General features: G+C 52.6%; 2 protein-coding genes across 2 annotated transcripts; both read right to left on the bottom strand.

The window, feature by feature from the left end:
* Window positions 1–204: 204 nt before the first annotated feature.
* Window positions 205–2,396, bottom strand: LOC120697866 (platelet binding protein GspB-like). Its single transcript, XM_039981231.1, has one exon. The coding sequence runs from the start codon at window positions 1,712–1,714 to the stop codon at window positions 659–661; it is 1,056 nt and encodes a 351-aa protein (XP_039837165.1). The 5' UTR covers window positions 1,715–2,396; the 3' UTR covers window positions 205–658.
* A 4,862-nt stretch (window positions 2,397–7,258) lies between these two features.
* Window positions 7,259–11,732, bottom strand: LOC120697865 (auxin-responsive protein IAA19-like). Its single transcript, XM_039981230.1, has 5 exons — window positions 11,203–11,732; window positions 10,308–10,543; window positions 9,389–9,527; window positions 8,499–8,560; window positions 7,259–7,739 (listed from the first exon to the last, which is right to left on the bottom strand). Exons 1-5 carry the CDS (start codon window positions 11,556–11,558, stop codon window positions 7,702–7,704), a joined length of 831 nt encoding a protein of 276 aa, XP_039837164.1. The 5' UTR covers window positions 11,559–11,732; the 3' UTR covers window positions 7,259–7,701.
* Window positions 11,733–16,477: the final 4,745 nt, after the last annotated feature.

Raw genomic sequence — 16,477 nt, 5'->3', positions numbered from 1 at the left:
GAGTGGAGGTAGTGGAAAGTAACCAGACATGCTAACTTCTATGCCTGCGTAGTTGCGTGCACACGCTGTCGTCTGATCTACAGAAATAGACGGCGGCAGATCCACTGCTGAAATGGAACAGTAACACTACGCATATGCTTCTTATACTTCACGTGTTTCCAGAGATGGTTTGTGCAATGTGCAAACGATGCCCACTCTGAAATCTGAAAATTTAAACGTGCTTCGCTTCTGAAGCTAATTTAGAGTGGGACACTGGAATATCATAGGCGCCTAGATTTTCTGAAGCAAGTAAACGGGGTAGAATTGACCGGCGTGGGCCACGCGTGTCATGCGAGCGATAATTTTCACGAGAAAGATGCGAGGCGGGTACAAATCACAGGTGGGGGGGCTACAAAAGGTGACCACAAATCAATCACCCCACCGACCGTTTCCCCCAGCGTCATCAGCCAAAGCCGAGTCACTGCTCCCGCCCGTCGTCCTCGCCCCGGGCCCACGCTTCAGTAGCCTCGGCCCCGCAGCAGCTACCAAATCCATTGCAATTGCATTGCCTCGGAACCAGTCACTGCTACGGTGGCCCCGCGTGTAACCGGAGAGTAGGGACTACCGGCCCACGGAGCGAGGGAGCCAGGCTGGGTGGCTGGTAGATGGGGCCCGCGTGTCAGTGATCGCCGACGCCGTCCCACGCGAGCCCGAGGCGGCCGGCCTCCTGCAGCGCGCGCAGGAGCTGCGCGCCCTTGCGCCGTCCGCGCGCGCTGCACTCTCCCTGCATCGCCGCCACCACCGCCTTCACCACCTCCGGCGGCGGCGGTGACTCCGCCCCATCCTCCTTGCCGCCGCCGCTGCCGCCTCCTCCTCCGCCCCCGTAGATGGCGGCCAGGACGCCGACGGCGCACTCCCGCCCGCGGCCTGCCATCCCCTCCACCGCCCGGGCCAGGACCGGTGCCGCGAGTGCCTCCCTCCGCACCGCCGCAGCGCCGCCGGGGGCCGTGCACAGGAGCTCCAGTGCGGCCAGCGCGCGCTCCGCCGTGGCGCCCACCGGCCCGGACGCCGCCACCGCCTCCACGGCCGCCGACGCCGCGCCGGCCTCCAACGCGGTCTCCCTGTTCCCCTCCTCCAGCAGCACGACGAGGAGCACCTTCGCGGCAAGCCTCGCGGTCGCCGGCTCCCGCACCGCGGCGACCACCCCGGCCACCACCCCCGCCGGGACCGGCCTCGCCGCCGCCTCCATCTCCCTCTCGACCGCCCGCAGCGCCGCCACCACCTCCCCCGCCGCAAATTTCTCCTCCGCGCTCAGCAGCGCGTCCCCGCCGGAGCCCGCCCCGCTCGCCGACGCCGAGGCGGACGATGACGCCTGCGGCGGGTGGTGCACCGGCAGCCTCCACTGCGTGAAGCTCTGCGACGCGGACGACGAGGACGAGGACGAGGAGGATGACGGCCCGACGTTCCTCTGCGCCCGCTGGTGCTGCCGCTGCGGCGGCGGCGGCGTCGACGCCGCCGCCGCCTCCACCACGGGCGACGCGGACGCCTCGGCGCAGGGCGTGGCCGAGCCGCCGCTCCCCGGCACCACATTGTTGTTCGGCGTCGCCGTCGGGCTGAGCGCCGGGTGCGTGCAGGTGCTGAAGATCCCGCAGGAGAAGAGCGCCCGCGGCGACGCCTTGAGCCTCGCCGCGCCGCCCCCGCCCGCGCCCGCGCCCGTCTGCACCGCGCGGCTCATCTCACCACGACGCCACCGCCGAGCTGCGCGCGCGCGGAAGGATCCCCGAGAGGGCAGCTCCGAGCTGGGTTGATATGGGAGGCCGCAAGAGGCGCGGCGGTGGCCCGAGCGAATTGAATGCCCGTGCTGCGACTCTGTGATTGCCCGCGCGCGCTGTCGAGCGGATCCTGCGCATCCGCTCAACAAGCTGAGCTGCCGCTGCCGCCTGCTGCTGGTGGCGGTGGCTCGTTTAAGTAGCTCGCGCGCAGCACGTGTACGGCGGCGGTGGCGTTCACGGCGTGGTAAAAAAGAAGAAGCGGAAAACCCAGACCCAGAGAAGGAAGACGAGCGGCATGAACAGTGTGTTAAGCTAAGCGGGGCATGGTAGTAACGTTTTACTGGGATCAAAAGGGGACAGGCAGGGCGATCAGCAAGGCTGCCGGCCTGCCGCCGGGGTCAGGGTACCAGATGGGGCAAGCATGCATCCCCATGGCATGTGCGGCGCAGGGCAGGGCAGCTGCTGGTGCCTCTGCCTGCCTGCGCTGCGATCGCCGGAGCCTTCGCTGTGCCCTCAGTCCCTCTCCGGCTTCCCCCTTCCGATCGCCGTCGCTCCCTCGTTGATTGGTGCCTGCCAGTCTGCGTGCGCGTCACTCGCTGCCTCATGACATGAATCGATCTTGCAGCAGGATGGGGACGGCAGAGAGGCGGGGGCGGGGGGGAGTGGGTGCTCGTCCGTCCGTCCGTCCGGTGTCGCTGATAGCGATCCGTGCCTGCGCGGGGGCGTACGGCCGCACTGCGCGGCCACAGCCAATTAACTCGCGCGCGCTGCAGCGGCCGCACGTTCCGGATCCGGCCCTCGGCCCATCCACGATCGATCGATCGATCCGTCGCCCCCGCCCGCTGCATTATTGGCGGGGGAGGAGGAGGATGCAAGGACGCCTTCCCATGGATGCCCCTGCCTGTGTTTGCGTACGAATCGGCCGGCAATGGACGAGAAAGCAACGGGGTGCTCGAGCTTTGCGCGTGCGGAGATGTAGTGGGATTGGGATTACTCACGTATCCTGATAGGGAAGGGGGTATCAATTATCAAACGAGGGATTACCCTCCGTCCTAGCATCTCTACTCCCGAATCCGAAGCCCTGACCTGGCGACTTTGTCGGAGATGAGGAAGAAGCATCTTCCTGTGGACTGGCTTGTAGCCGGGGAGCAGGAATGACGAGTGTTAAAATGTCACTCGAGCGTTACCTTTACTTTACCCCTTGATGTGGGTAAAGACACGACCGAAAACACCATCTTTTTTTTGTACAAAACTACTGCGGTGGTATGAAGTAGTCGTACGCATCATTTCGTTTCTGTTCAAAGAGATTACGAAAAGTAGACATGCCTTTGTGCGTGTGCGCCCACAGCTCCAACGGCAACGAGAAAACTAGTCCAACGCAGACACGGAGCAGGAGACGACTGAGCGCGCGCGCGCGGGGACCATGCCTCCGTGCGCGGCATAGTTCATGTGTTCGTCTTAAAGCCCTTCTCGCTTGTCACGCAGCGCCACTACATGATGCCCGAGTGTTCATTAAATAAGAGGGGCACGCCCGGCATCGAGCATGTACGTGCGCGTGACATCCATAACTGCAAGTCTATTCTGCTGTCACGTATATCCGATCCCCCGATCGGTCGATCGATCCAGACGCGTTCAAACGGGGCCGGTCGGGCCGATCCGCCCCCGTGGATACTCCAAGGGAAGCCCCGCCCGATGGGGCCGCGCCACCGGCGGCGTGGCAACGGCATGCACCGGACGGGGACGGGCAAGGCCACGGGTGCCGGCCCGGCCGTTGCGTTGCGTTGCCCCTGCGCCCGCGCCCGCGCGCGGGGTCCCCGCGGCCATGTGACCGGCGGGTGCCCGGCAACTGGGGCTGTCCGTCCCCCCTGGCGTGGCGCCGCCCTGCAAGTCGTGGCGTGGCGCGCAACTGGGCCGCGTTCCGTCGCCGTCGCCCACCACGGCACCAACGGCGACGGTGGCACATCGGCATCGCGCGCGGGCGGATCGACACGTTCGCGGCCGCGGAGCACGCGAGTGCCGCGACGGCGCTCGTTCATGGCTTGTGATACCGAGATGTTACGTGACCCTCGGAGCCCGATCGATCCGGTCGGCGGCGGGGGCTCTGATTCCTGAAACTGTCGATCGGTTCTCGTTACGTTCCCGGCTTGAAAGAGGCAGCTCGGCGAGGCCGGAGCCGGAGCCCCCGACCCATGTGGTGTCATGCTCGCGGTGGTCCTCCCGCCCGCGCTACCGTGTGCCGTGCCATTGGTCCACCCCCCCCCCCCCCCCCCCCCTCGCGCCCACCATCACCAGGCTGCCGCGGAGCCCCCACGCCTCATCAATTCCCACTCCTCCCTCGCCGCAGGGCCGTCGTCCTTCCTGATCGCGAATAATCATCGCCCGCGCCCGCGCCCAGCTCCGGCCGAGGATCGGAGGCGAGAGGGCGCTCCGGACCTCCGGTAGGGCGGTCCGGTTAGGGTGCTGATTCTAGCGATTTTTTTAAGTCCCTGTCATATCAAAAATAATTTTACTATTTTGAAGTATTAAATAAAATTTATTTATAATTTTTTTACAGATCAGTGCTAATTCGCGAGACAAATCTAATAAGCTTAATTAATCCATAATTTGCTACATTAATTATTTGCTAATTATGAATTAGTATATCTAATTAGATTCGTCTCGCAGTTTAGTTCTAGGATTCTGCAATTAATTTTATAATTAATTTTTATTTAATACTTTTAAATATTAAGACTTTTCTTAATGTAACATAAATTAAAATTTAGCCTCCGGAACCAAACAACCTATAAATGACCCGGGCGGCCGGCAGCACGGAGCACGGCTCGGCCGGCCGGCCGGCCGGCCGAATTCACCGCGTCACGTACCCACGCACAGAGAGTGGCTGCTGGTGAGATCTGCACAAGCACAGGGCAAACAAGGGAAGGGGAGGATCCCAAAATTGCGCCGGAAAAACTTTTAACAGTCGAGCCGCAGTTGTGCGCGGCGGCACTGTAGTTTCTGCTGCCGCGACGTAGCCAGCGCTTGTTCTCTTTGCAGCCGCAGCCTTGCGGGCAGGTAGCGCAGTTTCGCTAGCTTCGGATCCTAGAGGGCCTACAGGTACCAGGGCGCCGCGCCGCGCGGACATGTTGGGAAATGGTGGCCGCGACTGGGGCCGTGGCCCGTGGCCCACCCACACGGCAGGATGGCCATGGGTATACAGGGCCTTGTTTAGTTGTCTTCAAAATTTCAAAAAAATTTAAAAAAAAATCATCACATCAAATGTTTCAACGCATGTATAAAATATTAAATATAGCAAAATAAAATAACTGTCGGGTACCACGATTAGAGACACCCTAATCGGGGTACTAAGATCACCCTAAAAACACAAACACATGTTAAGGCAACCGGGCCCACGAAGGCCCACGGTCTCTACCCTCGAGCGGGCAAATCATCTCCGCCTCGCTCGAGGGCAGCGAGCCTCCCTCGAGCAGTTAACTCATCTCCGCTTCGCTCGAGGCCACCCCTCGGCGTAAGGGACAAACGGCCCCGCCGCTCAACCGCCCATCGTACGGAGGCATTGAAGGCCAACCACTCCTCCACAGCGCCCAGGACAGATGGCGTCAGGCTGCCATTTCCCACAGTGGCTGTGACCGGGGTACCATCCGCCAACTCTGGTCACTGCTCCGCCATCCCGGACGCTGTGGCAGCACTGTGGGACCTACGGCGCGGGACGCAGCGTGCTCGGCACTGCTCCCCGCACTATTCTGCCAACTCCGGCCGTCCAGGCTCCACCACATCACACGCATGGCCCCGGACCCACCTCGTACTTGGGAAGGGGTCCGGCGACTCCGCGTACCCCTCCAAGAGGGGCGCTCAGCACACGCAGCCGAAGTCCCGGACCTCCCCCTCGAGGGGTCCGGGACCTCCACGTGTCTCCCGGACCTCCTAGTGTGCACCCCAGCACTCCGTCCAGGGGGGTTCGGGACCGCCGCGTGCCCCGCCACCGCTAGAGCACGCAGGACCCTGACCTGTAGGACCCACGGAACGCCACATCGGGAGGACTGAACATCCTACAGCGACGACCACGCCGCCTGCTGGGGTTGGCCGGGCGCCGGCGCGATCTCCGCAAGACCACGGACGACATCCAGGACGACTGCCACGCCTGACGCCATGCCCCACAGTTTACTTCCTACAGTGTTCGACCATTGCACCCCCGCGATTCGGGGGAATACGACGACTTCCACGTCCCCTACTCATGTACACCGCCCCTCCTTATGACTATAAAAGGAGGAGACAGACTTTCTTTAAGGGGAACGTTTTGGACATCCGCTACCACGGTCACCCACACTCGCGATCATCGTCACACTCTCAGCACCACTGAGCACCCACGCTCAACCCCTCTTCTAGCAGGGACTTGGGAGCTTCCCTCCCTCTCTTGCCTCGCTTGTATCCCCTACTACAAGCACTCCGGGTGCAAGATAATACAGTGCCCTCGCACACCCCTTTGCTGGACGTACGGCCCCGTGGCCGAAACTAGGATAAACCCGTGCGTTACTGTGTTGCCTCTTGCATCAATATTTGGGACGAGGAAACACGCCGCATTTACTAGTTGGGATCCGGACCCCCGGGTCAGGACACCGACAATAACTAATTACACAGTTTGTTTATAATTTGCAAGACGAATCTTTTGAGCCTAATTAAACCATGACAGTATACTAATTACCAAATACAAACGAAAGTGTTACAGTATTTTACATCCAAAAATTTACACATCCAAAGAGGGCCTAGATTTCGTAGGTCCGTACCTAAGAGTTAAAACCCGAGCCCGCAACCCACCACGGGTACAAAATAATACCCGGACCCTCCAACCACCCTCCAACCGCAGATACCCGCACCGCGGGTATGCCCGTTTACACGTAAAACTTAGAAAATCAAGCATATAGTATTTTGGAAAAAAAAGGAAATCAAGCATATAATCCAAATTCAATTGGAAGGGAAATTAATATATGGCAAACAAGTAAGTCCAAGCCAACAAATAAAATTGTCTGACATGATACATCCATCGTCTCAAAGCAAAATCAGCACAAATTAATACCATTGTTACATAAAAAGTTTAGTTGGACCAAGCAAATTTACGGGTTTGCGGATTCGGATATCAATTTTTAAAACCTATTAGAAAATATCCGTTGAGTTTAAAGTTAGAGTTGTACCTGCGCTCGTGCCCATGGCACTAGCAAATCTATTTGAAGTCTTACCTCCTAGCAGGTAATTGGCGGACTCCAGAGAAACATCAGTAAGTGTGATCTACTTCCTTATAATTAAAGAACTCGGCGTCTGTGTTGCAAAATGCATACAAGTGAGCTTATGATTCAGATCCCAAATTACCTCAGCTTGGCCTTAATTATCCATGGAATATCCCGAATTCAACCTTAAATTACTAAGCACAGTTCACTCAAAAAAACAGGGAGACAAAGCTGAAAAAGGCTATTGTAACTTATGATTCAGATTCAAAATATAAGTGCAAAGGGATGTAAATTTAACATCATCTCATTGCTCAACTCAACAGTCATACTACCCATTATCAGGTAAGATACCAGAGCAGATTTACAGACTGAATGACTAGATTTTTTTTGATCGACTGAATAATTAGATTGACATAAAAGCACGGCTTGAGAAGAATAACTATGTGACAACATGAACATTTGTTCTTAATTCTACGGTATGAAATACAAACTGCCGAATATATAAGCAAACTGGTGAAAGTATCACAGAGGCAGTGTTCGACCTTTCACAGACAAAAGCAACCATCTACAATGGTACAGACAACCTCGTGGGCAAAATGGCCGTCTTACAGTAGGCCACAAATCTCACTGCACATGTGGAAAAGGACAGCACTTCAGATAAAACATTGCTCCCTTCAGCGCCATCGCAAACTGACCATTACATTCATGATTCACGTGTAGGGCAAGGCACCTTATTTGTTCCGACCAACCTGTTCCAGTGATCTTGGAGCTGCAGGAAGATTGAATATAATTCAGTACAGAGCAACAAGTTGTAATGAAGTTTATGCATCTGTTAACTGCAGATTACAGTTAAATGAATGGGCGAGCAATGATGTCATATACTGAGAATTACAGTAAAAGATACAATTTTCTTTTCTGAAAATCTTCAAGATACTTGGTTCCAGCATACACTGAATTGGTCTTAATCATTAGAAGTTTTCTGGCAGTACAAAGACTATGTTGAACTTCAATAACAGTACACTGTAGTAAAGAAGACAACTACAATAACAGCACAATGTAAGTTCACACTGAACAGAGATGTAGAATTGAAACATTCGAATGAGCTATTGTATTAAATCAAGCATATTGGCTATGTTGCCTCATTAAGTATTTTATATGATTTTCCTTATCACAAAGGAAATAGTTTCAGCACAACCATATTTTTTCCAGAGACCAACATCAATGTCAGATTGTAAGTTGGGTCATTGCATGCCCTGACCAACACTCCATGTGCAAGTGCCTTATAATATTTTTTATTACTGTATTGCAGCTATTTTTCTGTTTGCAGGACAAAAACATATTCAAATGCATATTTTATTTGATTCTAAATTACATAAGAACAGGTAAAAGTGACCAGCAACTAACATAGTACGCAACCCAATACAAACAAAATTATAGCATAGAAAAATTATAAAATTATGCTAAAGATTTAATGTTGAAAAAATATTAATCATTCAAAAGATGGACAAATGCTGGTGTGCGCGCGTACCCATGCCTGCAGCATCAGAACCTCTCATGATTCTAAGTTTCCGACAAGTTGTGGTGAACAAGCTGCAAAAAGGACCAAAGATAGATAAATATATATACCAGTCACGAGAAATAACTAGTTAAGCAATAAAAAGGAAAGAACGACACAACCAATTCGTGTCAGGATCATAGACCACAGTTGAGGGGGAAAATAGCCTCTTCCAATAAGAATGGTGAAACAGATATGATCACAACAGACATGCACATCTTTAAGAAAATCAATAGTTGTATAAGGAAGTGCAAACAGTTCACATCAGGGATCAGATACAACACAGATGAGGGGAAAAAAATAATGAACTGTACAAGGAAAAATAAAGGAAAGGGGCAGCAAAGAAATAGAATAGCCTCTTCAAATATAAAAGATGAAACTTTCACAGATATGTTCTTAAAAGACATGCGTGAACAACTTAGGAAAATCAACAGTTGTGTAGGGTAAATGTTTTTCGCTTACGAAGCCGAAATGATAAATTCATATAAAGTCATACATTAGCCAAAGTGCCAAACATAATCTGAATCCTCTGATGCAAAGGAACAGCAAAACGGAACTTCCCAAAGAAGCTTGTAAAATCCAATAGAATAGCCAATATTGGACACGAGTGGATGTAAACATTTGATCAAGTTACAAGGTCATTGAACTTCTTCCCCAAAGTTTGAGTTGCCATATCTTAAAATGCAAGTGTGTTTCAACCAATTGCTACTAGTCTAGAATCCTGACCAAAATTATATCACTTTTCATGTTTCAAGATCTGAGTCCCAATTCCTAACTACAGTTGCATGAACAGAAAAGGAATCCTATCATTTGGATAACAGAACTGGATGAATATCTCAAACTGCAGTAAGTTAGGAACTCACTCCCAGGGCAGATCACCAACAAGCATCCAGTCAGCATCTTTGTCTTCATAAGTAAGGACATATTCTTGGTCCAGAAGGGCATCAGCCCTAGAACCATCCGTAAGCATGTCCCTTGATGGCTTGCCTGAACTGCTTTTACCTGTCATATCACAAGTTTAATCATATACGTTATTTGAGAAGCATCGATGTTTACATAACAACGTAAGGCCTTGGTCCTGAGTAGTGCTACAAATGATTCATGTAGAGAATATATGCTACCTTTATGCACAATGATAAATACTGTTTAAAGTTTGCAGAGTGACAGATCCAGAGAATGCTGAAACACAGGTTAACATACAACGTATCTCTTTGCTCCCATCCTTAAAGGCATTATTAATGACCTTTGCTGCCGTTTTCCATTTGTTTGCTAGGACATACTTTGCAACTTTGCCTTGTACCTTTTTTTCTTTTGAAGAGGAAATTCTAGATAATCCTGGTCAATACTTATTTTTTTGATGTACATGCTGATCATTGACTAGTCAAAATAGAACATGTGCAGATTTTCAGCTAGTACATACAACTAGTCACTCTTTGATAACAGCTAGTCTCGAGGGAAACAGATTTTTAGAACCTAGTTAGCAGATTAGGTTTCTCTCCCTCCTTTTCTTTCGAAAGGACATTCAACTAGCTCCTTAAACAAATTAATTGTTGAGTCAGCTAGTCAAAATAGTGCACCAGCAATCATCCATCAGCAACTACTGCCCATTGACCCCTCGAGACTTTCAGTAGAAAACATAACTCCTAATTGTACTTGTATATGTACTGGTGACACACAAGCTCATTACGTCTGAATAACAGGTGTCCATAACCACATAGTGATTGGTGAAAAAGTAAATTGAGAGTTGCGGCAGAAGAACTAAAAGAAAACAGAAGCACTTACCAGTGATGAAGCAACTGAACATTTTCTCGAGACCAAGCGAGAGATCCTCATAGCTTGAATAGGTCTTGAGGTCCACCTTCCTTAGGTATGGGGCTCCATCCATGCTGATTTTAACATAACGGCATCCTGCCTCACTCCTACTTTCATCTCCCCCCTTTGTCTTTGTGGCACTCGCAGCTAGTATATTCTTTCGGTAACTCTGTCTACGAACAGGTGGCCAACCAACAACCTGTGCCCTAGTAGAACATAAACTCCCAACGGTAAGTCCACGCCACACCAAACGACATGATAAAAGATAGTATTATGTTCAACCCTCCAGGATACCCCATATATTCCATTGTACCCATCTGCATCTAGAACCTACTACATGATACAGACCCTGACTGCTCTCTGAAACAACTTCATTAGGCTTCTGTGACAATACTGGCACAAGTGGCTATACATAGTGGAGTCAGTTATAACTTGAAACTGGTGTTTATAAAGTGTTGATTTTACCAGGAGAAATTGTAGTATTTTTTGTTTATAACAGATGGCGGTATTGATGCTGGTCTTGATGGTGTGTAGGTAAATCGGCGTTCAAATGTAAGATATCCTGTTCTATGCTTTCTAGTATAAAAGCCGGTGAACATTTCTCTCTCTCAAAAAAAGCAAGAAATTAGCTCCTCATCTCTGCGCTTAAGTTTCAATTTCTTTACTTTTATATTTGGTACTTGCCAGCCGCAGTCAAGCATCAGTGCATCACCAATACCCAACGAACTACCATCGCATACGACCTACAAACCCTCCCGCAGCAGAGGCGAAACTTTGGCAATATGACGAGCTAAGCAAAGAACAGTCTGAAATCGAATCACCCTAACTCCAAAGTCGAAACCAATTAGCAGTCGCACCCACTTACTTGGCAGCCCGCGGAGCTCCGGCGGCTGCAGCAGCCACACCCTTGTTCTCCTCCCCGCTCACGGCCCCAGCAGCGTCGCCGGCATCCGCATCCCGCTTCGCGGGCCGGTCGAGGGAGTCGGCGAACCCGCGCTTGGCGCCGCCCCTGGGAGGCGCGGGTCCCAGCGTGAGCGCGGCGTCGACGTGCTCCGCCCCCGCCCCGCGGCCGGGGGACTCCGACCCCGGCAGCCCGAGCCGCAGCGCGAGGTGCGGGCCCGGAGCCCCCTCGCCGCGGGCGCCGGAGCAGGACGAGGAGGAGGCGGGGGACGCGGCGGCGCCCAGGCCGATGTAGTCGCGCGCCTCGAGCGGCGGCGGCATCGGATCGGACGGAGTCGGGGCGGTTTGAGAGGTCGAGCCGAGGAAGGCCGGGTGGGGGAGAGAGGCGCAGCGCGGCAGCAGGGCGGGAAGCGAAGCGGGGCCTCTTTTTGTTCGTTCGTCTGGGGAGGGGGAGGGGGAGGAGCAGCAGCGGAAGACGAGCTGGTGGGTGGTGTCGCTGGCTCGCTGCCTTGTTAAAGAAGAAGGAGGCTTGGGTGTGGGACAGGGAGAAGTGGCCGACCGGCATCGGCCGAGGGGGAGCGCGCTCTATTCTGCTCCCCGCTTTTCGGGCCGTGTGGTTTCCCCGGGTGCGCGTAGCGAGACGGGGCGCGGGCATCAGGCGGCAGGTGGATGCGGATAGGATGCCGGATGGCCGGACGGGGATGGAGAAAATGTGTGCGTGCCACCCCGCGGCGCTTGACCCTTGGTCTATTGGCAAGTCAAAAGCTCGGCCGAGATGGTGGCTTCCAGCGCCCGCTGCGACCACGTACTTACTAGAGCTGTGGTAGTCATCGGAAAAGTCAAAGGGTCAAAGGGAGAGGTTACTGTAGTGCTACAACTAGCTCAGCTGCAGTCAATCACGCTGGTTCGGAGAAAAATTGAAAAAGGTCCGATCGGAGTTTGAACACGCGAACGCACGGTATCAGCACGACGGGGCACGGAAGGGTGCAGAGGTAAAGAATTGGGGAAATTGCAGCCTCGAGTGTGACAAAAAGCGGTGCGCTGCACTGCCGGCGGTTAAATCGGGACGCTAGTGAAATGTTTCTTTTGGCGGCGACAGGATCTTGGCGAGGATCCACCTTTTCGGTTTTATATCCCAGACAGGTGCCGCGCGCCGCTCCCGCCACCCACCCGGCCGGCATCTTGACAGCGGGCCCGGCCCCATGAAACCTCCACCTTCTTCGATTCTTGCCGATCGCGGTGGGTGCGCCGTACTGATGATGGCGAGGACGAACGCGCGCCGCTCGGGTTTAGGGTAATGGGCGCTGCCGTGCTCGGTGCTCCGAAATCCACCGCTCCACCCGCCTCCCGTGCCGGCAGCTGCCGGTACGCCCAGGGTTTGAAATTTCGGCGAAATTTCGCCGAATTTCGGTGAAATTTTTTGTTTCCGCTCGGTACAGGGAAAAAATATTTCGGTATTTTCGAAAAATTTCGTTTTGAAAATTCAAAATTCAAAAAAATCGTCAGAAATTCACCGAAATTTGCCGAAATTCATCGAAATTCCGGAACGGAATTCCGTTTCCGCCGATCACCGGGATTTCACCGGAAAACGAAATGGTTAACCCTGGGTACGCCGTGTCGCCCACGGCCGCGGTTCCTGATCCGGCTTCCAGACTCCCCCGCTTCAGCGCTGCCTCCTGCAATGCCATCTCGTCCCTGGCCACGTCGCGCTCGTGTACATACTTCCCGTGCCGGGCCCCGAAGGCAGAGGAGCCGCCGCCGCGCGCGGGGGAAGGTCAAGGTCTCATGCAAGGAGCGCACGGCACGAGAGTCGGGAGGTTGTGCCCGTGTTAGGCGAGCTTGACCCGGGTTTCATGGCGACTTCTTGGTGGTTGATGCCTCCTCCATGCGGGCTCCAACTCCTCGCTTTCACATCGCGGGAAGAATCTCCGTCCGTTCCACCAGGCTTCGGGGTCGTTGTTTCAGCCCAGTTTGGGACTGGAACTCGAAGAACTGTACTTTGAGTATCCTAAAAAAAAGGAAAGAAGAAGTGAAATTTTGAGTCAGGCCGGGCCATCATTGGTACGTGCGGGCGTGCGGCCATTAGTCGCTGCGATTATAATGCTCCGCGCCGGAACTAAACCCGCGGCGAAGGCCATCATCACCGGGGCGCGAGCGAGCGAGCGAGATTCACCTGCACTACCGCTGCCACCGGTGGATCGGAATTGATGGCGCTACCGCTGCCGCTGCCACCGCGCTGGCGCCTTTGACGCGACAACACCTGCGCGGGCATGCACCGGCACCGCCGCAGCGGCTGCCAGCTGCCCACCTGCACTGCACCTGCAGGCTGCAGCGGCGAGCCAGCAGACCACCACGAGCAGTGGCGGCACTGCACCTGCCGGCTGCTCTCTGCTCCCTCGCTCTTCCATGCGTGCATCATCACCGCCGCTCGCCTCGCCGGCCGGCCATCATGCCGCTCGAGAGCACCGCATTTACTTGCTCTGCTTGCGTGCCTGCTCGCTCCTGGTGGCGCCGCTAGATAGCATTCAATCGCCGGTCACTGCAAAAGGAGCGACAAGGAATAGTCCGCCGGGGCAGTGGAGCCGCAGTGCGTGCCGCCCGCGCGCCCAGGCCAGGCGCCCAGTGCCGTTCGCACTTCGCAGTGCAGAGGATCGCACTCGAGTCCGATTTTTTTTATAGAAGATTTGCAGAGATCCAAGTATCTGTCGAAACATGGGCTGTGTTTAGTTCAAAAAAAACTCTCCCCAATTCCAAATTTTTCATCACATCGACATCACATCGAAACATTAAATATAGCAAATGACGTATGTATGGAGCATTAAATGTAAATTAATAAAAAAACTAATTGCATAGTTTTGATGTACACGACGAGACGAATCTTTTGAGCCTATTTAGATCATGGTAGGACAATAATTATAAAAAAACGAAAAATGCTATAGTATACTACAGTGTCCGATGTGACTTTTCGCATCCTTTTTCCCTCCATCTAAACACAACCATGGTTTACTGACTACTGCACCGGGTAATTTCTTCATTTCCAGACAAACAATTCGTGCCAATGACAACGGGTGGCGCCACTTGAACAGGTAACGTGACGGATAAGACGAAATGTGCTACGTGATTTTCGATTGTTTGGCCAATATGGAACGCTACATTTGATCGTATGTGTGGGCGTGTTTAGTTCGCGAATTTTTTTTGGGACCGTAGCATTTTTATTTTTATTTAGTAATTAATGTTCAATCATGAACTAATTATGTTCAAAAGATTCATCTCATCATTTACAGCTAAACTGTGCAATTAGTTATTTTTTAAACTATATTTAATACTCCATACATGTGTTCTAAAATTCGATGTGATGGGAAATTTGGAAAATTTTTGGGAACTAAACGGACACTGTGTCGTTGTTAGCTTGACTCAGTAGGATAAATAAAACCCATCAGAGTGATGAAGAGTGAACTAATCTGGACTTGGAACTTGGAAGCATCGGTCCCCCTCCAGCATACTGCATTCCCAGCTTTATCGTTCGTCAACCTTGCTACTACTACTTTCGAAAATGTTCCCTTTTGCAGCCGCGGACACGACACGACGAGCTTCCCCGATCCCTCCGCCTCGCGTCCTGGGTTCCTGGTGCAGCTGTTCTGTTCATGTTCCAGCCAGTGGCTGATGAGCGGCTCTGTTTAGTTCCTAAAAGAGTGGAGTGTATGGGAGGTCCATAAATTTTTTCCACCTGCTTAAGTAGGTCCATGAACTTTTTTTCTGCTGATCTAGGTCCATTAACTAGGGAAGGGTCCCGACCGCCATCCAAACTCTCGCCAGCACGCTCTCGCCCGCCTGTGTGGCATGCCACCGTGGACACCACAACACGTGCAGCCAATATGATGAAGGGGAAAGCTTTGGCATTTTCCATTTAGCACCACATCCAACGTGCATTTTGGATGTAATATACTAGTGCAATGCAATGTCATGGCTATTTTGTGGATGCAATATCAATGAGTTCATGTGATTCAACTGGAGAGAAATTGAGATATTGAACTTGATAATATGAGATATTTAACTTGTCGACAGTACATCTTGTCTAGAACTTGTAGCAGCTAGAACATGAGAATAAATATCTACTACAGTTTCAGTTGTTACTACCACTAAAGCTTACCTAAACTGAGACTGAGCAACTACTGCTGGTTGAGTTGCTTGCCCTATAGTTGATCTGTACAAAATAGCAACTGTGTTGCATCTACAAAAGAAGATCCAGTGCCATATGGATCTACAAAAGACTACCTAACCATGTCCAAAATGCTATCTTCTAGCTGTCCAAAAGACTACCTAGCCTATCCCTGTGCAAAATACTATCTTCGATGTCCAACTTCATCAGGTCTTGCTTTTCTTTGCCCCTCCTGTCTTACCTTTCTTGGGGGCTGTTGCACTCCCCTTCATGCTTGTTTCTAGCTGCTTGCACTTGGAGATCCTTCCAGACTTTGTAATAGTTGTGATTGGGCCTAGCCTCTGTGGCGGGAGATTGGACATAATGTAGGAGCTATCAGGCAACGCCTCTGTTGGTCGTGGATCCCTTCTAGCCTGTGATGCCTGCTAACCAAGGAGCATAGATTAGTACATTGCAGGCATATGTTTTGATTCCATCTGCATGAGTACATAAATCATTACTTCTTCATGCACGTGAGTTGTGACAGTAGCTGTTCATCTACAACATAAATGCTCAATGTCCTCTTCAATCATTTTGAACTCCCAGGTCTCAAGTTTCAGATTATCAAACCATGTCACCTTCTCATTCAGATAGCAACGACCAGGGCCTATTCCACAGAAAAATCCACCGTGTTGTACCTCTACTGTGAAATCAATAGCCCCAGCTTCTACAGAAACAATGAAAACCCCAAATTACCACATTGTTCAATCCAAACCCTAACCCTAGTGCACGAAGCCATAATCCATGTATCCAGAATATCAATGTAGTCAAGAAACAACAATCTTGGGACTCACCATACACAGGGGGTGGTTCGCCATCTACCCGCAACCTCCACTTCATGGCCAACTGACGATGGCGACTGGCTGGAGGCGGGTTGCCGGGCGGGGCGGGGTTAGCCTGCTGGGACCGGCCAATGGGAGGAGGCGCCCAGGCGGAGCCGGAGCGCGCCGGCCGCACGCAGCCAGGGAGGACGCGCATGCTGCCGGGAGGGACGGATGGGGCAAACCGGCCGGCAGCTGAGCGCCGCGAGTCGCCTGTCGTG

Source organism: Panicum virgatum, chromosome 3K (assembly GCF_016808335.1).
Source record: "Panicum virgatum strain AP13 chromosome 3K, P.virgatum_v5, whole genome shotgun sequence".
Taxonomy (NCBI): domain Eukaryota; kingdom Viridiplantae; phylum Streptophyta; class Magnoliopsida; order Poales; family Poaceae; genus Panicum; species Panicum virgatum.
The sequence above is the reverse complement of the archived record's forward strand: the minus strand, read 5'-3'. Positions and strand labels throughout refer to the sequence as shown.